At 49.3% G+C, this 23,150-nt stretch overlaps 1 protein-coding gene across 1 annotated transcript; it reads left to right on the top strand.

Annotated features, from left to right (window-relative positions):
- Positions 1-295: 295 nt before the first annotated feature.
- On the top strand, positions 296-22,915 carry DMBX1 (diencephalon/mesencephalon homeobox 1; the record flags this gene model as incomplete). The annotated part of the gene is given in 7 exon segments (XM_082484293.1): positions 296-393; positions 395-431; positions 433-453; positions 15,958-16,123; positions 20,336-20,514; positions 21,690-22,044; positions 22,515-22,915. Coding segments are annotated over 7 exon segments (1,257 nt in total).
- Positions 22,916-23,150: the final 235 nt, after the last annotated feature.

Genomic DNA, 23,150 nt, shown 5'->3' with positions numbered 1-23,150 from the left:
GGGGGGGGGGTGACTTCCCTCCCCTATGCCTTACGGACCCCATCACCCCCCCGGCCCTGGGTCTAGCCCTCCTCCCTCCACCGGCATCCCATCCGCTCCCAGGGATTTAATTAGGCGTTTACACCTCAGCTTGGAGTAAATGACTGGTAAGAAGTGTTGGGGGGGCGGGAGGGGGGGTGGAGGTGGGGGGGATGTATCAGCAGCCCCATTTTGATTGACAGGGTGGAGGACCATTGAAAATCTTGCTGGGTAGCTCCCGGGTCGCTATGAAGCTCCTTTTAAAAATCCTTCTTCAATGCAGGCTCCCGGTAGATGGCAGCTCCGCCGGGCGCGGAGGCAGCGCGCAGGCAGCGCGGGCGCATGGAGTAAGGCGGGCCGGGGCGCAACGCCGCGCTCCCACGCGTGTCACCGCTCCCACGGCGGGCGGACAGGCAGGCTGCGCCGCCGCCCCAGGTAAGAACTCCCCACGCACACCCCGGGGCAGCGCGGCTTCGGGTGGGCTGGGGATACGGGGGGGGGGGGGGGGGGGGCAGAAATAAGGCGAGTTTGGGGCTTGTTTGCGAGGAGGAGGAAATCTCTGCGTGGGGGACCCCACGTCCGGCGGAGGAGCCGTCGGTAGGGATGCGCGCACCGCAGAGGAGGAGAAGCCGAGCCCGGGCTCCAGCGCAAATCCCATCCCCTCCTGTCCCTCTTTTTGGCTTTATTTGGACTATACTATGCTTTATTACAATAAAAAAAAAAAAAAGGCAGAATTCCAGCTGCCAGCCCAGGGCCCCGTTCACACGAAACGCGGCGTGGGCTGGGACCGTGGGTCCTCCGGTGTGGGTTTAAGCAGCTTGCGGGGAAAGAAAGGGGTGCAAGCCGGCTCGGGGGAAGGTGGGGGACGCGCATCCCTCCGTCTGCCGCGCTCCGAGGGGGAGAGTGCAACTTCCTCCCCCCCTTTCCCCCTCCATTTACATAATGATGTTTTAATAAGCCACACAGCCCGGTGAGAGCTCGCCGGGGGCAGAAACCACCCCGAGCGGGGCCGGGAGAGAAGGGGGAAGCCGGGGGACGGCTCCGGGGTTGGGGTTTTTGTTTTGTTTTGTTTTGTTTTTTGGTTTTTTTTTTTTTTTTTTTCCCCTGGTGCCGCTGGAAGTTAAGTGCCGAAGAGAGGGCGAGACTCCGGCAGAGATTGGAAACCTTTCCAGGGAAAATCACTCCTTCCCCCCCCCCCCCCCCCCCCTTTTTGCAAGGTTAGACGGCAAAACGAACGGGGACCCGCCTGCAAAGAGTTGGGGGGGGGGGGGGCTGTCTGTGTTCCCCCCCCCGGCTCTCACTCTTTAAGTGGTATATAAATCCCGGACCTGCGCTGTCACGCTCGCTTGATAAATTAAGGGCTTCGCAGTCGAAACCTATTTACACCTCCATTATAGGGCTAACCAAATGGGGATCAGCATGCATATTTTTACCGCAAGAGATCTCATACATCTCCGCCAGAGTCGCCCCTCGGGCCATGGGATAACAGATAGGGGATGGGGATGGGGGGGGCGGTCCGCCGCAGCCAGCACTTGAGCGGAAAAAAGTCCCTGTCCCCACTCGGTGCCGGTTGCCCGGGACACTGGGGACACGTCCCCTTTGCAGGGGGGGGCAAGAAGAGGGCGAGTGTGACTTTCCCGGGAGGGGGGGTCCCGCTTTATGGGGGGAACATGGGCTTCTCTAGCCCAAAGCGAGGTCCTCGGGGAAGTCTCTCCTCGGAGGGAGATGGGGTTTGACTGCAAGATCTGTCGTGGCTGCCCGTTTTTGGGGGGAAGGGGGGCGAAGGGGCAAGAAACGCCCCGTCCGGAGCCCCGCGGGACTCCGCGGCCGGGGGGCGGGGGGGGGTTTCCCCGGCTGCTCATTTATTTCCAGGCGGGGACCTCGGGCGGCTGAGGGGTGAGGGCACAGGGGTCAGCGCATCCCGGCCCGAGTCCTTGGTGTCCCCGAGGGTCTCCTCGACGAGCCCGGCAGCGGAAAGGAGGGAGGGGGAAACATCCCCCGTTTCCCGGTGGGATGCGCGCACCTAGCGCTGCCCGATCTTTTATTTTATTTTTTTCTTTTTTTTTTTTGGAAACGAAACGCGGGCGGAGCGAAGCGGCACCAAAGCTTGGGACCCGGGGAGGGCTCGACCCAAAACCCCCCTCCCCGGGGGAGGGGTACCCTCCGCGGGATTCCCTCCCCCCTCCCCGCACCCGCCGCTCCAGCCCGCCGGGCTCCGGCTGTGTCCCGCGCTCCGGTTCGGTTTCCAGCGGCGGGGAAAAAGAAATCTCCCTCCGCCCCATCCCGTCCCCTCCGGCGGCCCCCTCCAGTTCCACTTGGTTAGCTCAAGTTTTCCATGTAAATGACAGTAATAAATATCTAATCATGTCCCGCAGCTATCGGCGGCTCGCCGAGCAGCCGGCATTAATGAGACATCCAGGAGAAGTGGGGGGAAAGGAGAGAAAAAAAAAAATTAAAAAGGAAGAAAGAAAGTTTGGGTTGGTTTTTCTTTTTTTTTTTTTCGATATCCCCTAAAAGGATTCCTAAAAGCGGTGCGGGGGGCGCGGAGCCCCGCGGATGCCCCCCGCTTCCTCCGGAGCGATCGCACCTGTGGGTCGCGCTCGGGTTCAAACCCGTCCCCTCTAATTAACCCCCTCCCCAAAACCATAGCAATTCCCCTGCGGGGGGGGGGGGGGGGGGGGACGACAAGCGGCGGGCCCAGTCGCATCCCCGGCCCGGGGGCTGCCCTCCCGAAAACCCCGCGGAGCTGCGTGTGTCCATCCCCGCCGTGATTCCCAAACAATTAATGGGGCTGCAAAGAGCTTTTAATGCTGATGGGGGGCCGGGGGGGGGGGGGGGGGTGTTAAGGCTGAAATTAAACCATGAGAGTTGGATTTGTTCTCCTAACGCTAAACAAATGGAGTGATTACCTTCTTTCCAAACGCATCAGTCATACTACATTAAGTAGCAGAGAGCTAATTATCCCAATTAGGAGACTGATTTATAATTAATGGCTTGGACCAAGTGATAATTGGATGTTAATGGATAACAGTTTTGTCTGAAGTAGCCTCCCACTCCCCCAAAGGCAGGGCTGGAGGGTTGGGTGTTGGTTGGTGTGGTTTTTTTTTTTTTTTTCTTCTTTCTCTCACCTCTGTACGGAGCACAAAGCAAATGAGGAGAGTCATCTGCCCTCGGTGGGGACCGTCCTCCGGCCGGTGCGGGGGCCGGCAGGTCCTGGGGACCGGGGGGGGGGGGGGGGGGCGGCGGCGCTGGCCGGGGTTCAGTGAGGTGGGTTGCGGGGGTAACCTCCAGCACTCCTCTTCCCCCAGCTTTTCAAACAATCCCTGCCGGTTATTTCCCCCCCTCTCTGAGTTTTCAAGCCATGGACAGCTAAGCTGAAGGAGTGGGGTAGTCCCACGTTCCCCAGTGGGTGCTGGGTTCCTCACCCACCCACCCACAGGGTGTGAGTGGGGGGGCAAAGGCTGAGCCCTAAGGGTTGCCCCAGTGCAGCTGAGGCTGTCCCCCTGCCCTGCCTGTCCTAGGGAGAGCAGGATGGGGCTCACCCCAAGGAGGAGAGGTTTCACACCCTCTCTGGTCCACGTTCCCTATGCAGTGGGGGGAAGAGAGTGAACCTGCAGTTTCTTGCTGCTCCATGTTTCTCTCTTGATATCCGCATCTCAGAACCGGCACATTGATTATTTAGCTTTTCCCTTCCATGCTTGCTTTTCCCCCATGAGTAAGTCGATACAAGTCAATCCCAGTTCCTTCTTTGCCCCAGCTGGAGAGACTTGGACCTACCAACCCTCTGGCTTTCAGATCATGTTTCTAAGTTCATTTTTTCCATTCTAACTAAGAACCATAAGGGCATAAAATTCCTGAAAGGGTAAGAGTGACTTCAACTCTGAGTTACCCCACGAGAGGTGGTATTAAATTACACCACTGTACTCAGTGCAAAAATACATCCCAAATCATACCGTCAGTACACAGAAAGCCAGCTTAGATTGGCATTCCAGCTTTCCCTGCTAATTTAAAGAGATCTCGATGTCTAAATGGGACAGTCTTCTCACGCTCGCGTAAATCGGCAGGCTCCTGCAGTGATATTATTGCCGTCTCAGAAGACGCAGCTCTGTTTCACAGAGCCGGGGCAGATGTTGCTTCTCCTCAGTGCCGGGGTCACTACCTGCATCAAAGGAACAGAACCAGAGAAGGTTCCCACAGGTCAGAGAGAAGGGCAGGCTGGCCAGGCAAGTTTTGCACAATATAGTCATAAGAGGGAGTGACTGCGGTGGGTTTTGTTCCCAGTGTCTTTATGCTTTAAAAGAAAGGGGGGACTCAGATGAAAAGAAGCCGGAGTGAACAGAGTTTCTCGCCATCAACACAACCAGCCCTGTCAAAACAAAGGTGCCCCAGAGAAGGTTCAGGACCACGCTCTTCTGATGTGGCTACCTACTGGTTTTGCTGCTGAAGCTATGGGTGAACCCTTTAGCTAGAAGTAGCCCATGTTTTCTAAGACACCAGTTATTCTTTCAGTGATTTTTTTTTTTTTTCAGGGGCATCCCAAAATTCTGCTTGTCAAGTTGGAAATGCTTCTGCTGGGGCACTGACAAATGTCAGTAGGGCTTGAACCCTTTCAAAAGGTTCAGTGTTGATTCCCACCGCTCCTGTCCGAACAGAAATGTTTGTAGCTACCTTGCTTCATTTAGCAAAACCATGGAAGCAGGGAAAATGCTGAAGAACATGGCTTCAATAAAGCCCAAATTTTCCAATCCTATGCAGCTACTGATAAACTAACCTACTTTGGGGCAACATTCATCAAAATATGCTTGTCGCAAAGAGGGTGGAGAATTCTGAAATGCAGCTAAATATCCAGGAATTAATTAATGGTGCACTGGGGTTAGCCAAACCCTAGGTGTTTTTCTGCCAGTCTGTCAGTCCAAAAGCTACTGAAATAGAATTTTTTAATTTTTTTTTTTTCTTTTGACTTCATCAGGTTTTGGATGAGGCCCTTTATGATTTCTAAAGCATGCCTGGTACAGATATAGCTCCTGGGAAGGAGGGATGCTCTGAGGGGGGGGGGGGGCACGAGCAGGGCTGGGACCTGGAGGAACCGGCAGTTCTCCAAACGGTGGCAAACGGGTGTTTACAGCCAGGAGTGCTGAGTGGGCCACGATACAAATGTGATTTCTTCCCGGTAGCTGCTGGCACAACTCTTTTGGGACCAATTGCAGCCTCTGTGTGGTTTGAGCAAACGTACACGAGAAATGCTGCTTTAAACTGTCCAGATGTTAAAGTATGGGGTGGGGGTGATGTGATGGGGTGGGATCCTTGAAAAAACACAAACGGTTGGGCTGGGGGAGGCGAGATGATGAGTGTCGGGGTAGAAAATGCTCCTACCAAGGGAGCTGCAGAAATTCCATGTCTTTTTAGCTGCTTGATACCGACGGTACCGAGTGCTGGGGGAAGACAAGCAGGCAGCAGCTCTGTGTGTTCTTAGCGCGCATTAGCCCAAGGTGGGTGAATGTGCTTCTGCTGAAGGTCTGCACATCTCCTCCCCTCCCCAAAACCCAGCGGACATTTAGCTGCTTTGCCTGTTTTACAGCGCGCAGCTCTTTAAAGCTCAGATCACCTGCCGGTGGCCAAAATATATTGCTTACCTTGGCAACTGTGCTTAAATCGGGGTAGGGATCCAAATGCTTACGGGAAAGGAAACATGACATGCGCCCACCATGCTCCCCGGCCCCTGGTGCCTCTGCTGCTAACTCCAGTTCGTGGCCCTGTTTTAAGGTGGCACAAGTCTTCTCCCCCTCTTGTAAAAGCCATAGAACCCAAACAGCTTTTTTTTTTTTTTTTAATGGTAGGAGGAAAATTAGTGTTATCACTTGTAAAGAAGGACGACCCAAACTTCTCTCTTACTCTTTTAAGGTATTAAAAGTGCCTCGCAATTGCATGGTTTGCGGGAGCTGCCTTTCAGGATTATTTTTATTTTTTTTTTTTTCTTTTTGACTAAGGTAGGACTTGTCTGTCATTTTGCCTTATAGCTGATCTTAGTCTGAGCAGAAGCAATTGCCACCGGTGTGTTTTGTGACTGTAGTTTTGAGTGCTATAAGCACCATCTGCAGGGGCAGGCCCAGGGTCCAGCTGTACTTGCAGAAGCATCCTGGGCTCAGGCTCTCAGCTCCTGTCTCCTTCAAAATTCACTCCTTCTTTAAAGGTCTCTCCAAAATCAGCTTCAAGCAAAATTACACTTGGTGTCAGAGCCTTGCAGCTTTTCAGCTAATCAGCTGAAAGAGCGCCCAGGGAAGTAATTTCGTGCCAAGCGGGTCAAACTCCAACGACGCGGCACAAACCACCGCATTTCACAAAGACGCGTTGCTCTCTCCTCCTTGTGTGCGTATCTAACTGCTCGTGGTTTAAAACCCAGAACTTGGGGCTCCAGCTCACATTTACTTAATGAATAGTGACGGTGGGTGGAGAAATTACCCTCCCTCTGCGCCTCATCCCGGTTGCTGCCCTTGGAGCCCAGCATCTCGGCTGAGGCATCACACTGGGAGCGCCCGGAGCAAGCACGCGTTCCCTTCTGCCATCCCAGCTACCAGGCTGGCAGCACCCGAGATCAGCAGGAGGGAATAATGTCTCCAACGGCCTCAGCAAATCTTTACAAAGCATATCTGTCAGGGCCATCTTCTGCCCTTGTTAGGGCTCAGGGCTGGGACGTAAGATCAGCGTCGCAGTTGTGGTGCGCCGGACAGACGGAGGTCCTGGTTACTAAATGTTGCCGGCTTACAAACAGATTTTGACACAGAACTGTAGATCCTTGTCTTGTTGATGAGACTATGTCATGGGTAAAATCCTCCAGGGTATTGCTCCATCTTCCAGGGACACCCGGGAATACCCGACCCCCCTCCCCTCCTCCCCTCCTCCCCCAGCAGCAGCCCCAAGGAGCTGCCTTCAAGCCAGTCAAGTTTGCTCATGCAAACCATCTCCAGTCAAACACGCTGCAGGTGAAACTGGTTTGGGGGGCAGAGAGGAGGAGTGAGCCACCCCTCGTGCTGCCAGCAGCCCTCAAGGGCAGAGTTTGGGAAGTCGGGATCTTTCCCATTGCCCTTTGGAAAATTTCCTTTGCCAACGTTAAGGCAAACGAAATGATGCTTCTCAAGCAAAGCCATTTTCGCAAAAGTGAGAGGAAGGGCCGGGCCAGAGAAACCGCACAGAAATACAACGAAGCCAGAAACATGCTTGGTTTGGAAGGGGTGGGGGGGAAAAGTACATATAAACACCCAAGTTAAACACTTTAAGCTGTTTGTGAATTCGGTAGTTTGCCCAGCACTTGGAGGTTACTCCGAGTCCCGAAATCAGGGCCAGTCGGGAGGCAGAGATGCCGTCGGGACCGGGGGCGTGAGAACGGGAGGGCAGCGCAGGTGCGGGAGAGCCTGGCTGCGGCGGGATGCTGCCGCGTTCCACATCCACCGACGCGGAGCGTGCGGCAGCAGCACCGGCTGAGCCGGGGCTGTAGGTACTCAGACTCCTCGGGGTCAGTCTGGGCTGCAGGGTTCGGTTTCCGTTGCGATATTGATCATAAGAAATCTAAAATGCATGATTTTTTATTTCTTTTTTTTTTTTTTTTTTTTCTGTTGACTGAGCTGGAAGGAGAACGAGATCCTGAAACTAGAGAAAAAAGTGACGTTCATATTAAAAGCTTTTCTTATTTATGCAGGAAAAGGTTTCTGCTTCAATACGGATTACGAGAGTTGTTACTGAGGGTTGAGCGCTGCTGTGAAGGGGATAAGGGAGGTGCATTTATGGCAATTTGATCTGTAAGCACTGATTGTCATGTGTGAATTGTGGCAAGCAAGAGATTCAGCACCACAGGGGTATTTAGCGATCCCAATCCTGGCTCTGCGCTGCAAAACGCTGGGCTCCAAGCCTTAAAACTTATGCCTGCCTCAAAAGCAGAGACTTTGAAGGTGTCTTTATTTTATTTTATTCTATTTCAGACCTCGCGACCCTGCCCTTTGAAGCACGCCTCTGCGAACAGAGGCGCTGGGAAAGTCTTTTGCCGGGAAATGTCTAATCAATCACTCGGTTCTGTTATCTGGGGCTTTGAGGGGAGGGGGTGTGTGAAATGACGATTTCACAAAAGCCTTAAATAAAAATCACGGCAACCGACACGAGTTACCTCTGTCAGCCAGGGCCTGTTCCCTCAGCCGATCGCAACCTGGTGCCTGAGTTTGTAGAGCCCCACAATAAACCTCCCCCATCTCATCTCATCAGGGTGCTCTGAGGTTTGTTTTATACGACTCACAAACCCTCTCACATCCCATTATGCTCCTGCTACAAATAAATGAGCGTTATGAATACCGTTGCTGTGCTCTTCAGCACCACAGCCCCGACAGAGGCAATTATTTGAGGAGGTCCACCCAAAAACTGGGATGCTGTCCCTAGCTGGAAACATTTCCAAATTTCAGCTGCTAGCAAACCTCCTGGTTTTAAGGGAAAGACCTTTTTCATTTATACCAAGGTCAGTAGTAGTAGCTGAATGTGGGCTGCAAGAATTGTAATGAGTCAGGTTTTGCTTTCAGTGGGTTGGGACATCTTCAACTAGACCAGGTCTAATTAAGATCTCACTCTGCGCTAAGAAATTAACTGCTTTTAAATCCAGGGATTTACACAGGTGTAAAAATATCGCAGGAAGACCAGAAATGGGGAATTTTGGTTTGGTTTTGGTTTTTTGTTTTTTTTTTTTTGTTTTTTGTTTTTTTTTTTTTTTGAGAGCTAGTCTCAATTCCTTTATTTCAGTTATAAGAAAAGTCTTTTGGAAGCCTGTTTTTATGGTGCGTGTTGTTCTCAGACTTTGACGTTTGAATGAGAAAATATGATGTGTTGCAGTATTTCAAATTATTTATATTTCATCCACTACAAAGGTGAGATTGTTTCCTTAGACATTCAGCAATCTCACGTGAGGAACAAAGCTGATTTATAACATGCTGGTTATTATCTTATGTGATTTTGGACCTTTATATATCTTAAAGATTTAGGGATATAAAAAAGAAAAGATTGAAGAACACCTCTTACAAGGATCATTTATTCAGAACCCCCCAGGTATGTAATTCATTTAGTACCAAGTATATATAAAACCGATGTCTGTGTATAGAGTGAGCCTATTTTCCTAGACTGTCACATAAGCAGAGACAGAGATTCATTATTTATCTTGCTGATTTAAAGTGTTCCCGAATAAGGACTCAAAGTATAAAATCACAAAGTAGAACAGCTCAGGGGGGGAATGTTTTCTTGTGATTTTATTTTTGATGCTGTTTATTGCCACCAGTAATAAGGGGGACGTTGTTAGCACAAACCATTTGCTGTTATTCCCCGTTAATAATGAACAACGCATTCCTGTGCTTTGCATAAAGACGAGTGGAGATTTGTACCGCCCGAGCAGGCACTCGGGCTGGAGGACCGTGACTTTCCTTTTTACCTTATAGGGCTGCTCCTATTTTTTTCTATCGCCCGCAGGACCCCAAACACCAGATTTTTCTTTCGTCGTTTCTTTTTTCCTGACGCTTTTCCCACGTTCAAGCTGTGCCTTTCATCAGGGCGCAGCCCCGAGCTCTTCCAAACTCCACGTGCATCTCTGGCGAATCTGTTTTCATCAGTAATGAACTACGGTGTGGAAATTCACTTCTGCCAACGAGTTGCCAAAGTCCAGATGTAACTTTTTTAGTACAACTTATTTCCCACATAAAGAAGGCCTCATACACTACCCCCTCCCCATCACCAAACCTCCCGATTTCTGGACAGATTTAATGATATGATAACGTAACACCCCACGGTGCCCACCAGTCAAAAGCAGGCTCTGGTATCCTCTTCTTGACTTCCCTAGGAACAATTTAGTCTTTTTAACGTATAGGTTTTATTACCCCATTCTTCATAATGGCACCTGAGCATCTTGTATAGGTCAATGAATTTAGTCTCAGTACTTTTTTGAGTTTGGGATACTCAGTATTTGGAGGGACCAACTGAAGGGAAAAGAGAAAATGGCCCAAAGCCCCTGCAAAGCTTCGAGTCCTACATCCAGTCCCAAACCCACCTCACCCAATGGCGTTTGCTTGAGAAGGGCAAATGTCTTGTCCTAGGTGGTTTTTTACTTCTACCTGGGAAAACTGGCCAGAATAAGCTATTGAAGAAAAATCCTTCACCTCGACTCAGTTTAGACTTGGGGGGGTGGGGCGGGGGGTGGGTTACTCCAGAATAACGCACTTGACCAAAAACGCTGTCTTGGTTTAAAGTTCTTTTTCTACAGAGCAGCGCCTGCATGGGGAGCTGCCGTGGACGTCCTTATTCAGGACAGCTCAGCACGGGGACAAGCTCTCCAGCGTTGACACGAGCTCTGTGGCCAACACGAGTGACATTTGAGTTTGCAGGCTGCAGGGATCGATACGTTTCTCCCTTAATGAGTTTTGTCAGTTCTGCGTTTGTTGTTAAAGGCCCCGTGTGTGGCTGGCAGGTGGAGCCAGGTACAGAGTGATGACGTTTTGATGGGGTGGAGTAAAGGGGTGAAAAGAGGAGAGGAGCAAGGAGAAACCATCCCCAATCTCAAATTCTTGGGTGCGGTTAATACAGCTCCAGGCTGGGTTTGGGGATTTTGGGGTTGGTTGGTTGTTTTTGATTTTTTTCCCCCCATAGAGGGAAAAATATGGAAGTTTTTTTACAAGGTACTTTTCAGAAAACTTCAATATGTCGTTTTTAAAAGACGTTTTATTGTTCCCAGATCTGTTTCAATTCCACACGTACACAAACAGAAGCCACTAGGAACAGGAGTTTTCTCCCGGTGAGGAAATGTGCAGTTCTCTCCTCTTTGCATCTTGCCTCAGGACAGAGTTATGTGCCTGGATAGACAATTAGTTACCAGTTAAATAAGGAAACTTAAAACCTTGTACAAAAGTTGAGAAGCCAAAACTGATAATATTAAAGCTCAGGGCTGAATTTCCCCTATATGCCACACTGTTCAGTGGTGTACAATAAATTGCATCACTCTTGTGCTATATGACTTTATGGGAACCTGAGGTTTTTGAGGCCAGTGTTGGGAAGGGGTGAGTGGGAACCACCCTGTGGCTGGAGCAACGCAGCTCTGCTCCGGGATAACGGGGTTCCCGTTCCCGACTGGTAAATGTGCAAATTGGTTTGCGTCAGATTGAACGGCAGCAGCTGAATAAAGAGGGTCTGCTCTCCGGATTTGTCTGGGTTGGGCAGAGACCTACATCGCCTGGCCTCTAAGCCACGCAGAGGATGGAGAAACCTGGTTTTCTCACAGCCGGCAGCAGTTAAAGCTAAGGGGAACCCCTGGTCCCCTCTGTGAGGCGGGATCCTGGCAGGACACAGCCCCTACAGCCTGAGGGGTCCGCAGGCTTGGGAAGAAAAATGAGACTTCCATGGTGAAAACCTAAGTGAGAGGTAAAAACCATAGGAGAGTTTTTGGGACTGAGGTAGTGATGCCAGGATCGCGAAGGCAGAAGGAGCGGGAATCCCGGCAGGGTCCGGCACAGGGCACAGCGCAGAGACCTCACAGCCTGGGGCTGCAGAATGGGGAGAGAACCGGTCTTTTGGTGCACGGAAAGTCACCGACGTGGCCCGGAGGTGCCGTACGGAAGGACACCACCCGCCCCAGGCACTGCGCGGAGACATCCGTCCCCCTGCGCTGAGCAAATGCCGCGGGGTGAGCCCCGGGCTCTCGGCAGGGGCAAACCCAGGCGAGCCTCTCCCTGTAGAGAGATTTTCCCCTCACCTATTGTTTTCCTGCGCCTTTCCTCAGCTCCCATCCCCTTTCTCCACCACTCTCAACTCGTCGATGGTCTCTGATGCACTCAGTCGGGGCGAAACATCCCCTTTCTTTCAGGATGGGCCCTACGTTACCCTCCCAGCTGCATCGACGGCAGCTCGAGCCCCCCACCCTTCCTCAAAGCAGGACCTCAAACTTTGCTCTCATCTTCCTCCCTGCGGCTGTTCCTGAGGCCCTTCAGCCACCCAGAGACATAAAAGATGCATTTGCAGATTTTGAAAATTAAAACCATCTATACAGCCAGTGGGAAGGGATCAGCTTATTTGGTTGCTTAATGAAATATAAAGATTATTTTAACCAGTGTAAGCACTATTCGACAGCTTGTGAAACACAGCGGTGGCTTGATGAATGGCTTTCTCCATTAAAAAAAAAAAAATTGCTGCATGATGTCTTTTAAATATTTAATTTATTGGGGTTGGAGTGTGCTCGGAGCTGACAGTTAAACAGGAGCTATTTGTGGTCTCAGTTAACTTTGCTTATTAGGCTGAACAGTCTTGCTCAGTAAATGCAAGATATCTCCTTTTCCCTCGGTTTTTATACTGAATCTGGGCTGACGCATTTGCTGCACAAGAGAGTAGAAAGGTGTGTGTGTTGTCCGCACCGCAGCACGCCAGGCAGTTATCACTAAAGCTGCCATGGGTAGAGACCCTTGTCCTCAGTCCATCAGTATTAAATCCCCTGCTTTTCATTTTCTTTATTTTTTTATTTGATGCACTTTCTTCTAGGCCACCCCAAAGAGTTTGTTCAGACACACGGGTACACACAAAAACATCTTTTAACAGTCAAATAAACCGAAATCTTCCTGGAGCAAGTGTTTCAGTGGAGACGCTGGGCTCCAGACACAACATCATTGGTGGTGTCCTCGGAAGGCTGTATAACATGGGAAAATTTGCCTCCTCTCCCTCTGCGTTTTTCCTTTCATGTGCCAGTTTGGTACACAACCAACATCGTGTAAGGGGGATTAGAAAAGAAACGGGCGCTTCTGTGAGTTGGAAGTCAAAGACACGTGGCCTCCCGTGCATCTCCTGGCAAGGCTGAGCCCCGGTGTGGATTCTCCAGCGACTATTAAGGACGGAGGTCTGGCAGCAGCCCAGGGAGGTTAATAGGTTCTGCGTCCTCAAATGGTTTTCACAAAACGTGCAGGATCATAATAAGCTTTGAGACCTCCACCCTGCTGGCCAAAGCTGGTGGAACCGGCCAGCCCGTTCACAAGCTGGGGGGTGGGAAGGGAGGAGGCAAAATGAAGTTGCCAACCTCTGTTTTGCTGCCTGCGTTGGCCAGAACGGCCAGTCCTGCTCCAGGACTGCGAAAGCGAAGCAGCGAACGGCTGCAGTGGTCTCCCTGATGATGGGGACTGGCTGAGCACTGCCGCCTGCTGAGCCGGCTTGGTGCGCGCTGAGCGCTGCTGTGCCGCAGGGTCGGGTGGGATGATGCTCCTCGGAAATTAACCATGCCAAGGAAGGGGTGAGGCTGCACCACAGATGCTGCCGGAACCATCCGGGGCAGTGTCTGGTTGAGGGACCTGCAGGTCTTCCCCAGCTGACGGGAGATGTCCTCTGTGACCACATGAACAGCACGTGTCACTGGGACCCGCTCTTGTCCCTTAGCACGTTCCACCAGCAGCAGAGCTGCGCAGCCCAGCAAAGCAACGTCCCCCCTGTAATTTCACTGTGAACCCATCGTGGGGAAAATACAAATGCCAAAAATCTGTTGGCATGCGAAGTCCCTCACCTTGATCAGGGAACCAGCAAACAATTTTGGCGTTGCTTATGGCTTCCCTAAGCTTGGATCAGAGCAGTGCTTACGGTATTCTTGCGTTTAGGTCAGCACCTGAACAAAAAATATCCATTTTCGCAGTGGTTCAGCTTAGAATAGCATTGGCTTTCTCTCCTGTTAGAGTGAATAAAACCATAATAAGGTATAGATTAAGGTTATTGTTTTGTTTTGGGGTTGTCTTTGCTTTTCTAAAAAATAGGATAAAATTTGAAATGAAACATTTTGAAATTAAATTCAAAATAATTGCCTGGATACCATAAAACAAAGCAGATCTGATATTCCCCTGTTTTCAAGAAGTAGCTACAAATTATGTCTCAGGCACCCCTGAATGCATTTTTCAATAAATCAGCTCTTCATACAAAAATCTTCTCTCTGTACTTTGAAATAGGAGGTAGTGGGTTTTTTTCTTATGCTCTTATATAGGATGTGATAGGAAAAGATGTGACCGGTAACATTCTCCATGGGCCATAAGGATGTGGCTGGCATTGCTCAGCGCAAGGTGGGATGTGGGTCCCTTCCAACTCGAGAGATTCTATGATTCTGTGTAGGTGCATCGATCTTTTTTGGAGTCTAAAACTAAAGAATTGGGGAGTGAATCCAGGGCGGGCGAACAGGGAGACACAAACTAGACGAAGGTGGCATCAGGGAGTGTATCAGATCTCCATGGTGTAACTACACCTGGATCTGTCTCCCTCCACCAGCACTCTTGGCACCGAGATGATGCAGTGGCAGAACAGAAGGGTCTTGGGCAAACAGGAATGAGGCTGAGCGCTAGATTCCCAAAATACCGGTTTGTAATTACTGCAGCCTCTTTGAGAAGACAATCCCAAAGGCAGCACTCACACTCATGACCCAAAATCCTTTGGTCAAGAAAAGCCATCCCAGAGCAACAAGGACCATCCCTGAGCTGGCAGAGTGTTTGACCAAACTCCAGCTGTACGGATTCCCTCCTCGGTGCTCGGGCACCGTGACGGAGAGACGGTGGCAAGGGTAAAGCCATAAGATGCCCCGGGTCATTGCCAGCCCCTATAGTACAAAATTCAGCTGCTTTTCCCAGGAACTACAGCTTGGTCTCTGGATGTTAAACAAGGTCACTCCACGTTTGTGCTTCCTACAACAAGGTGGTTTGGGAGAGAATGGGAATTCAGAGCACGAGGGGTAGGGAGACCAACTCATTTCCATTCTCCCCTCTTCACCAAGAGTCCGTCCTCCATGGTATAAATCCTCTACAGGCAAAAATGAAGGTCTTTCCTCAGTACAGAAAAAAAAACCAAACAGATAATTGTTCATCCAAATTTTTGTTGTTCGATGCATCGGGTTTCTGTTAAAATTATGGGAGTTGAATCACCTCCCTCCAGTGATCAAACTGTTTTCTAAGAGGTTGTGTAGATAACCTGTTCGCTTTCCTTAAGTTGGTCCAGCTGGTCCTCATTCTTTGATTGTCCATTCATTGCACTGACTTTCCAGGTGGTCACTTGCTGATGGTGTTTTAAAAATTTTCTTTTGTGGCAAATGTTTCACCACTTCCTTTCCTATGTCTTACAAACTACAGAAACAGTGTCTTGGAGGCCCTTGGCCGTTTATATCAGGGACGACTGAAGCATCACTCAGCTTTTGGGATCAATATTAGCTCAGTTTTACAGATGGTCTGTAAGGAAAAACAGCTTGAAGTTTCGCGTGCAGCCCACAGTAGAAAAAAAAGCCATTAGTTTTTTGAAATCATTTCCTTGCTATCGAGCTATGAAATGTCACTATTTATTGCAGACTTTAATTCCCTCTTTAGCCATAACATTTTTGGTCCTATTACGCTACAAATTTATTTTCTTTTACACCACATGCTTTTTTTTTTTTCTGTATAATTTTTGTTTTGTTAAGAAAAACCTTGAGAAATATGAATGAAAACAAATTATGCATAAGTAGGTTTGGACGAGAAAGATTATTTGACATTGTAGCAATGGGATTACAGAACAGCCCACTGTGGGCAATGATGGGGTCAAAATCCCACCTAGTCCTGGGATAGAGCTAGGCTGGTTCATTAAAAGTCACAATAATATGATGCATTTTATTATAGTATGTAAAAAAAAAAACCAACAACTTTCCCAACTTTTGTTCAGCGTATCATGAGTGGGATATAGTCCTTCAGCTGGGAAGCCAGACTGGTGTCACTGATGCTTTAGGTCTGCAGGAGGTATTTTGATTCCTGTCCCAGAACCCGTTGGAGGTTGGAAGTGAGCTTTGCATGCGGCAGTTTAAATTTGAGCTCGGCATTTCCAAAGCTCTGCCGAGACACCGGGACGCTGGAATAGCACCTTCCTAAGCACCTCTCTCCTCCGGCTGCTGTTTTTCAGGTTTATGTCACCATGCAGCACTATGGAGTGAATGGTTACTCCCTCCACGCCATGAATTCACTGAGCGCCATGTACAACCTCCACCAGCAGGCAGCTCAGCAAGCCCAGCACGCCCCCGACTACCGGCCCTCCGTGCATGCCCTCACCCTGGCAGAGAGACTGGCTGGTAAGAACAACTCACGGCTTTTGCCGTTCCTCGGGAAAAAAAGAAAAAAAAAACCCAACTTGTTGCTTTCGATGAACGAAACTCTTCTTCGGGAGGTGGAGTGTGACATAGCCAACTGGCATGGTGTGCTCCTGAATACTAGCCACGTGGCCGAGCTCGGCAGGTGACACTAGCCCTCCAGTGCTCACCGCCAGCAGACCGCTGCACCTTGCTGCAGACCGGCCTCCGACGACGGCTGGGGAGCAGGGGGTGAGAAGGGATGCAGCCCCGCTACACGCGATTGAAAAGATAGAATGAAAAATACTCTGAAATATGTTTCAGCAAATGAACAAAATAGGGCAGAAAAATTTTACTTTCTTGTTAGTAAATAACAGCACAATGAATATGAGCACACAGTGAATTGGATTGCCCCACCAAGGGGCCCAGGACTTGCAGCCCCCAACAGCCATCTCCTGCCATCCCAGGCCACAGCTTGTTCGTCCGTGTTGCCCCTTCTTGCAACTATTTTCCATTTCTTCTCCTACTAAACACTCTCTCCCTCTGGAAAACAATCTTCATTTGGATCTTCTCTGGGTCTCGCTTTGACCTATTTCTCCCTGGGGGTCCTAGACCTTGGCTTGGGTGATGCTTTCTTGCAGGTCCTGCTGGCTTGATCTCTGTTGCTTTTGTATTTTGCCTCCCCGAAAAGAGCTTTTTTAGGCTCAAAGTCACATGTGACTTTACCCAGAGAGTGTTATTTACACAGCATTGTTGATGGTGGGACGGTGGGACAGGAGCCATTGCTCCAGAGCATCTGATCTGTTTTTCTATGTTCAGCCACGAGTGTAACAGCACTACATCGATACTGTCATTAGAAGGAAGTGCAAAGTCCAGACAGTATTTCATGATTTGGTAGGGGAAATTGTTCAAAAATTATTGATGGAAACCTGAGAATATTTGGTATGATAGGGCAAATATATCTGCTCTACATATCAGCCTACCACAAAGCACTCAGATCAAACGCAACGCAAATGGTCAAAGGGGCAATATGACCATTTTGGTCAGGGCTTGGACGCAGCGTGGTAGAGCAGACCTGACCACCAGTATACTGCAGCTAAAGCAAAAAGTTATCATAGATGTGATTCTAGAGACCTCCCCAGAACGGAACAGTCTTTCCCGACTGTCTGAAAATCACACGTCTGCTTTAAGACAGCTTTCTAGTTGTCTGATATTAAACGAAAAAGAAATGTGGAGTGACTCCTTCCAGCCTACAGTAGGTGGAAAAAAATTATCTAAACAGACAACTTTAGTGGGATAACTTTAAAATAAGGATGCAGAAGTTTCAGGACGGTCCTCCTAGGTGGGCGTTCCATGAAGGCATGATGGTCTCAGGCTCTGGATCAGTGAACCACATCTGACTCAAATCTTCATGCCAGAAATGTTCCCTTATCCAGCTGCTAGTAATGATCTCCTTAACATAGTTCCTCAGACCACTCACTGTGGCCTGAGGGATCTCTGGGGGGCTGTAGGGCAGAGCTCGGAGTTGTTGTCCTCATCAAAAGGGAAGCAATGTGGAATCGAGGAGACCTGGACTCTAATCCTGGCTCTACTGCCAGGCTGCACAGTGACTGCAGGTAGGCACTTTCCTTGTCCTGGTCGTCCATCCCCTCCTTCCTTCATCCTTTCAGCTTGTAGGTGGCCCGAGGGGAGCAGATGGTCCTGAACTCTGCAATGTGCCTCTCAGACCTTGGGTTTCAACGTGCCCCTTTCCCAGATGCAAGGATCTCTTGCAAGATTTTTGTGATCACCTGTATTTTTCAGAGTAGAGCATGGAGGACTTAATGTCTTTGACCCTAATGAGGGTAAAAGCAGAGGGAGATAAAAAAATAGAATAATAAAAGCTATTCTCGTATTCTTGACTGGGAGATTCAATTGGTTTTCTGACCTCTTATCTTTAAAATTAATAACCCACCCGGAAGACTTTCCAAATTAAATCCCACGGTCCCCTTGTCCGCTTACCATCGGCGGGGTGGGCATTACATAGCTACGAGCTGGTTCCTTTGCAGTTGCTTCACATTCTGTTACTTCTGAATATCTTTCAGTGCAGGGTTATAGATCTCATTTGCCTTCCAGGGACAGTCAGAATAAAGCAGCACAAAAGCAAATGACCTTAAGTCAGAAAACAGAGGTTTCTGATTGTAACTGCAGAGCCTCACCTGCAATTTATATTCTCCTTCTTGCACAAAGCCTGAAAACATAGTTAAAACATTAAAATAATTGCTGGTTTGCTCTCGTCGGAGTGGCTGAACTTAATGCATGAGCTGCCGCCTCCGGGGAGCTGGTAGGTCTAACCTCTACTCTGGAAATTCGGGAATATTCCAGCCCGCAGCGAGGGTGTTTAACCAGCGTCCTTTCTCCTGATTCCTTGTACTTGAAACACAAATGTTGTCTTTGTAAAACGTTTCAGGGTAGCTTCAATTTTTTTTTCTCCTGGAACATGCCTTCTCCTGGCCTGGCTGCATTGTGAGCTGGGTCTCAATGCTTCAAGGATGGTCTCTTTGCCTCCAAAGCAGGAGCCAGTGATTCAGCTCCCCAAAGAGCTCTGATACCTCAAATACAAAAGTCTCTCGTTTGCAACCACCACTATATTGTATTTGGCCGAAGACCTTTAGCCCGATCACGTCTTCTCCAGGTTGCCAAAACCACATGGCTTTGGCAACGCCCAGAAAAGCGCTGTAAATGCTGACCTAGAATGAAACAGCTGGAAGTTTGGAAGAGGAATGTTTCAGTGGTGCAAAGCTGATTCTCTACGCTCGTTAGCCGGCATATTTGGAACCTGGCTGTGTGGTTCTGGGGCTGGCCTGACAGCAGGTTCTGTTTTATTGTTTACGTTCATGCCACGATGCTCGTGACAAAAGCACAAATAAGCAGCGGCAAGAGCCTTCATCTGGCTCCGCGCACCGATAGTGCCAACTTTTCTCCCTGTTAGGTTGTTTTCTAGTGTGTTCCTTCCTCCCTTCTACTGGAAGTCACATTCTTAACTGAATTAAAAATGATACCAGACACCGCTGTTTCTGCATTTCCTCTTTGAGAGCAAATCTCTCGCCAGACTATTTCATTCCAACGCTGTAGCACAGCATGTCCCAACTTGCATAATAAAGGGTGTTTTTTGGTTTGTTTTTGTTTTTTTTTTTTTTTTTTCATTTTTCATTTTCAAGTAACTTATTTTCATTGATTTAAGATCTTTCTATTCCCACTAACTGTTGTGCAACAATAACGCTTCTGGTAAAATAATAAGCCCTTTACTGTGAGCCTCAGCTTTTCCCCAGTCTGAATTTCTTCTTTTGCAAGCGCAGTTTGCAAAGTCAGACCATCTGAGTAGCTCCTCTACTGAGCAGAGCTCAGCACATGAGCTCTGGGCTTGCAATCAGTGGGGCTGGGCTTGGTTCCTGCCTGGTGTTTCCACCCCAGATGCTGGAGATGGTCCGCGCTCAGTAAAGCACGTGTTTTCAAGCTAAACACACGTAAGCACGTGAGCTTAAGTGCTTTCCTGAATTGGAGCCCAGAACAGCTCTCCAATATCATGCCTTGAAACTACAGCGAGCTACATACGAGACACTAAAGAAGAGTCAGCTCAGCCTGGTTTCTGGGTAGATGTATGTCTTCTAATGCAGCTGCAGCCAACACATTGAGATAGAGGGAGCTGTGTTCGAGCTGCATGGAGTCTTCCCGCTGGTCGGCACGGCATGTCATGGCACCCTTGAAGCCTACAGAAGCTCTGCCCTTGGCTTCAAGGAGAACATGACACATAATGTTGGGGCCCTCTCCCCATTACAACGGTGAATCTCCCCACATTGTTTTTCGTTGTGTTTCTTAACGAAAGAGGTTTATGCCACAGTGGGGTCTGGGCACCTGCGTGGCCTGCCCTGCAGATGTTGGAGCAGGTTGGCTTATTTCAATCAAATTTAGCATTGGAGTCTCAACATTTTCCACAGCTGCCATAGAAAGAGGTTCCCCCTCCAGAACAGGCTTCCTAGTCGGAGGTTTTACCTCCTCCGACACCTCAATTAATCAGCAAAATGCATGTATGTGGTTTATTAGATCTAGAGCCATGAAAACAATGTTTTGTAAGTTTGCCTGGTGTTAGCAAGTGCTTCATTCAACTGTCAGCATACAAATTCCAATAATTAAATTGGCCACTTTTCTTGTCTTCCAACGGCTGTACATTTCAAGACATCATTTTGGAGGCCCGTTATGGATCCCAGCACCGCAAACAAAGGCGAAGTCGCACGGCCTTCACCGCCCAACAGCTGGAGGCGTTGGAAAAGACCTTCCAGAAGACTCACTACCCAGATGTGGTGATGAGAGAGCGGCTGGCTATGTGCACAAATCTACCTGAGGCCAGAGTCCAGGTACTGATGTTTTGTGGGTTTGTGAGTGGGGATGTTTAAAAGAATATAGTGGGGTTCCCAGAGGGTTGACAGCTCCCTTGACCTTTCAAGTTTCTTCCAGTGTAATTTTGGGGCAGGAAAGTTGTCAAAAACACGGGCGGGGGGAAGAAGATAAAATCGTCCAAAGTCACACATCTGCTAAAGAAATTCTTAATCTGCACACACATTTTTTAAATTTAGGGTTGTCTGAAGCGTACACTGGTTTTCATTTGTTCTTTCACATTTCTTTGGGGGAAATTTTAGAAACATCAACAGAAGTTTACTTATTTATTTATTTGCAAGGCTTTTCTGGCTTTCTCAGAAGAGCAGAAACCCAAGTAATTCCAGCTGCTCTTTTCCACCAGTGTCAATATTTGTAACATCTCAGGCCAAGGTTTAGTTTGGGGTTTTTGGTTGGTTTTTATTTTTTTAGTTTCAATTAGCGCAACGTGCTTCATAACCTGCTGGTGGGGAGGTTCTTGCATTGCTGGGCTTTAAAAGACTAAACGACAAGTTCTTCAGTGTGAAGTGGATAAGTAAGAGAAAAAGATAGCTCTTTTATACAAGTGTCAAGACATTTTGATCTTCAAAATTTTGGTTTCCTCATCTAACTAACCAAACGACTAACAAGATTTGCAAATATATTTTTTCCAATCCCTGTCTACTGATTTAGGTTAAAAAAATATGGATTCTCTCCTCCTTCCCTAAATTCAGTTCCCAGATAACAGGCTATGCCTGTGATGACTTACTTGGAATGTTGCCGCCATGGTTTCAGAAACTAACAGAGCGCTGTACTGTAGGCCAATGTAACGTCATCAGACTCAGCTATAAGACGCTCTGGTTGGATGCAACTGCCTGAGCAATTTAGAAATAACCACCCCTCCCCCCAAAAGACCCCAAAATACTGGTGGACTGGTTTAAAGAATCAACATGAAGGCTGGAATTTTTTTTAAAATATATTTGTTGTGCTATTTGTAGAAGCGCTGAAAACAGGTAGAGCTCTAAGATCCAACAAGGCGGAATGATATTTGGGCACAGTGGGCTTGCAGTACCTCATTACTTGGGGTTCCCCTGAAGCTCCCAGGCTGAATGATGCTGAATTTGGCAGTAAGTAGGATTTTTACCAGTTTTCCCCCTTGCTGTTTGTGGCATTGAAGGTTTGGTTCAAGAACCGGAGGGCCAAATTCCGGAAGAAGCAGCGTAGCCTGCAGAAGGAGCAGCTGCAGAAGCAGAAGGACTGTGAAGGTAGCCACAGCGAGGGAAAGACAGAACCACCCATGCTGGAGACCCAGGCCACCACCCCAGACACTGAGAAGGTCCAGAGCCTCCCGAGCGAGGTAGGCACAGATCTCAACCTAACCCTGTCAGAGCAGTCAGCCAGCGAGTCTGCGCCTGAGGACCAGACCGACAGAGAGGAGGAGTTTAAGAGCACCTTGGACGAGTCTAAAGTGGACAAGAGCCCTGGTGTGGACAGCAAGGCTTTGAACTGCAAGAGAGCAAGCCCAAAAGCAGGTGAGGGGCAGCATCTTGTTGGGGGTCGGTGTTAGGACCTGGCTTAGCAAAGGGGGTGCCCGTGGCTGGGTGTAGTCCCTTATTCTCTGTGGCTTCGGTATCTGCAGGTAGGCTGCCCAGACTTGTCTTCTTGTCCCCAGCACTAAACAGGACCCACAGAAGGCACGATGTCTGTTGTAGCAGGAGCACAGAAGGAGCAAAGACCTTCTGCTCAGGTTAGAACTTGGGGAAAACGGTGCCCAGCGGCAGCAGGGAAGTCGTAGCAAAGAGGTCAGCCCCATTTCTAGGAATTAAGATGCTAAGTATGAAACAGACGTGTTTAGCCCTCCTGAGCTGACACAACCCCTCTCTTTCACCCTCCTGATGCGAGAGAGAAGCCCGTGCTGCAATCTGAACCCTACTGGGATGGGGATCAGCACCTGCATCCTGCCTGTAGAAATAACCCCCATCCCCTCTGTCTCCTGCTACAGAGTCCCCTGTCAGCACGACTGTGACGCCTTCATCCAGCAGTGGCCTGGCTCAGACTCACTCCTACTCCTCCTCGCCCCTGAGCCTCTTCCGCCTGCAGGAGCAATTCCGCCAGCACATGGCGGCCACCAACAACTTGGTCCATTACTCCTCCTTCGAAATGGGGACACCGTCTGCCATGCCCTACTTGGGCATGAACGTCAACATGGCGCCACTGAGCTCCCTGCACTGTCAGTCCTACTACCAGTCGCTCTCCCACGCTCAGCAGGTCTGGTCCTCACCTATCCTGCAGGCCTCCAGCTCCCTTCCAAGCCTGAACAGTAAAACGACGAGTATTGAGAACCTAAGGCTCCGGGCAAAGCAGCACGCGGCGTCCCTTGGGCTTGACACCCTACCCAACTGACTGCCAGATGAGCCACCGTTGCCCACGAGAAGATGCACCAGAGGTTGGCACTAGACATGTCACTCCTTGAACCCCCACCCACCCTCATCTCTTCCCGGAGTAAGGTGCTCCCTTTCAGGGAAAACTTTGCGTTTATTAACGTCTTATTAGCACCACGATTGCATCAGACATCGCTACTGGCCTGGTCTTCGCTAAATATTTAAGGAGGAAAGGGGAGAGGATGTGTGTTTAGACA

Source organism: Vanellus vanellus, assembly GCF_965231255.1.
Source record: "Vanellus vanellus genome assembly, chromosome: 5".
Classification (NCBI taxonomy): Eukaryota; Metazoa; Chordata; class Aves; order Charadriiformes; family Charadriidae; genus Vanellus; species Vanellus vanellus.
Note: the sequence above shows the minus strand (reverse complement) of the source record. Positions and strands in the feature narration are given on the sequence as shown.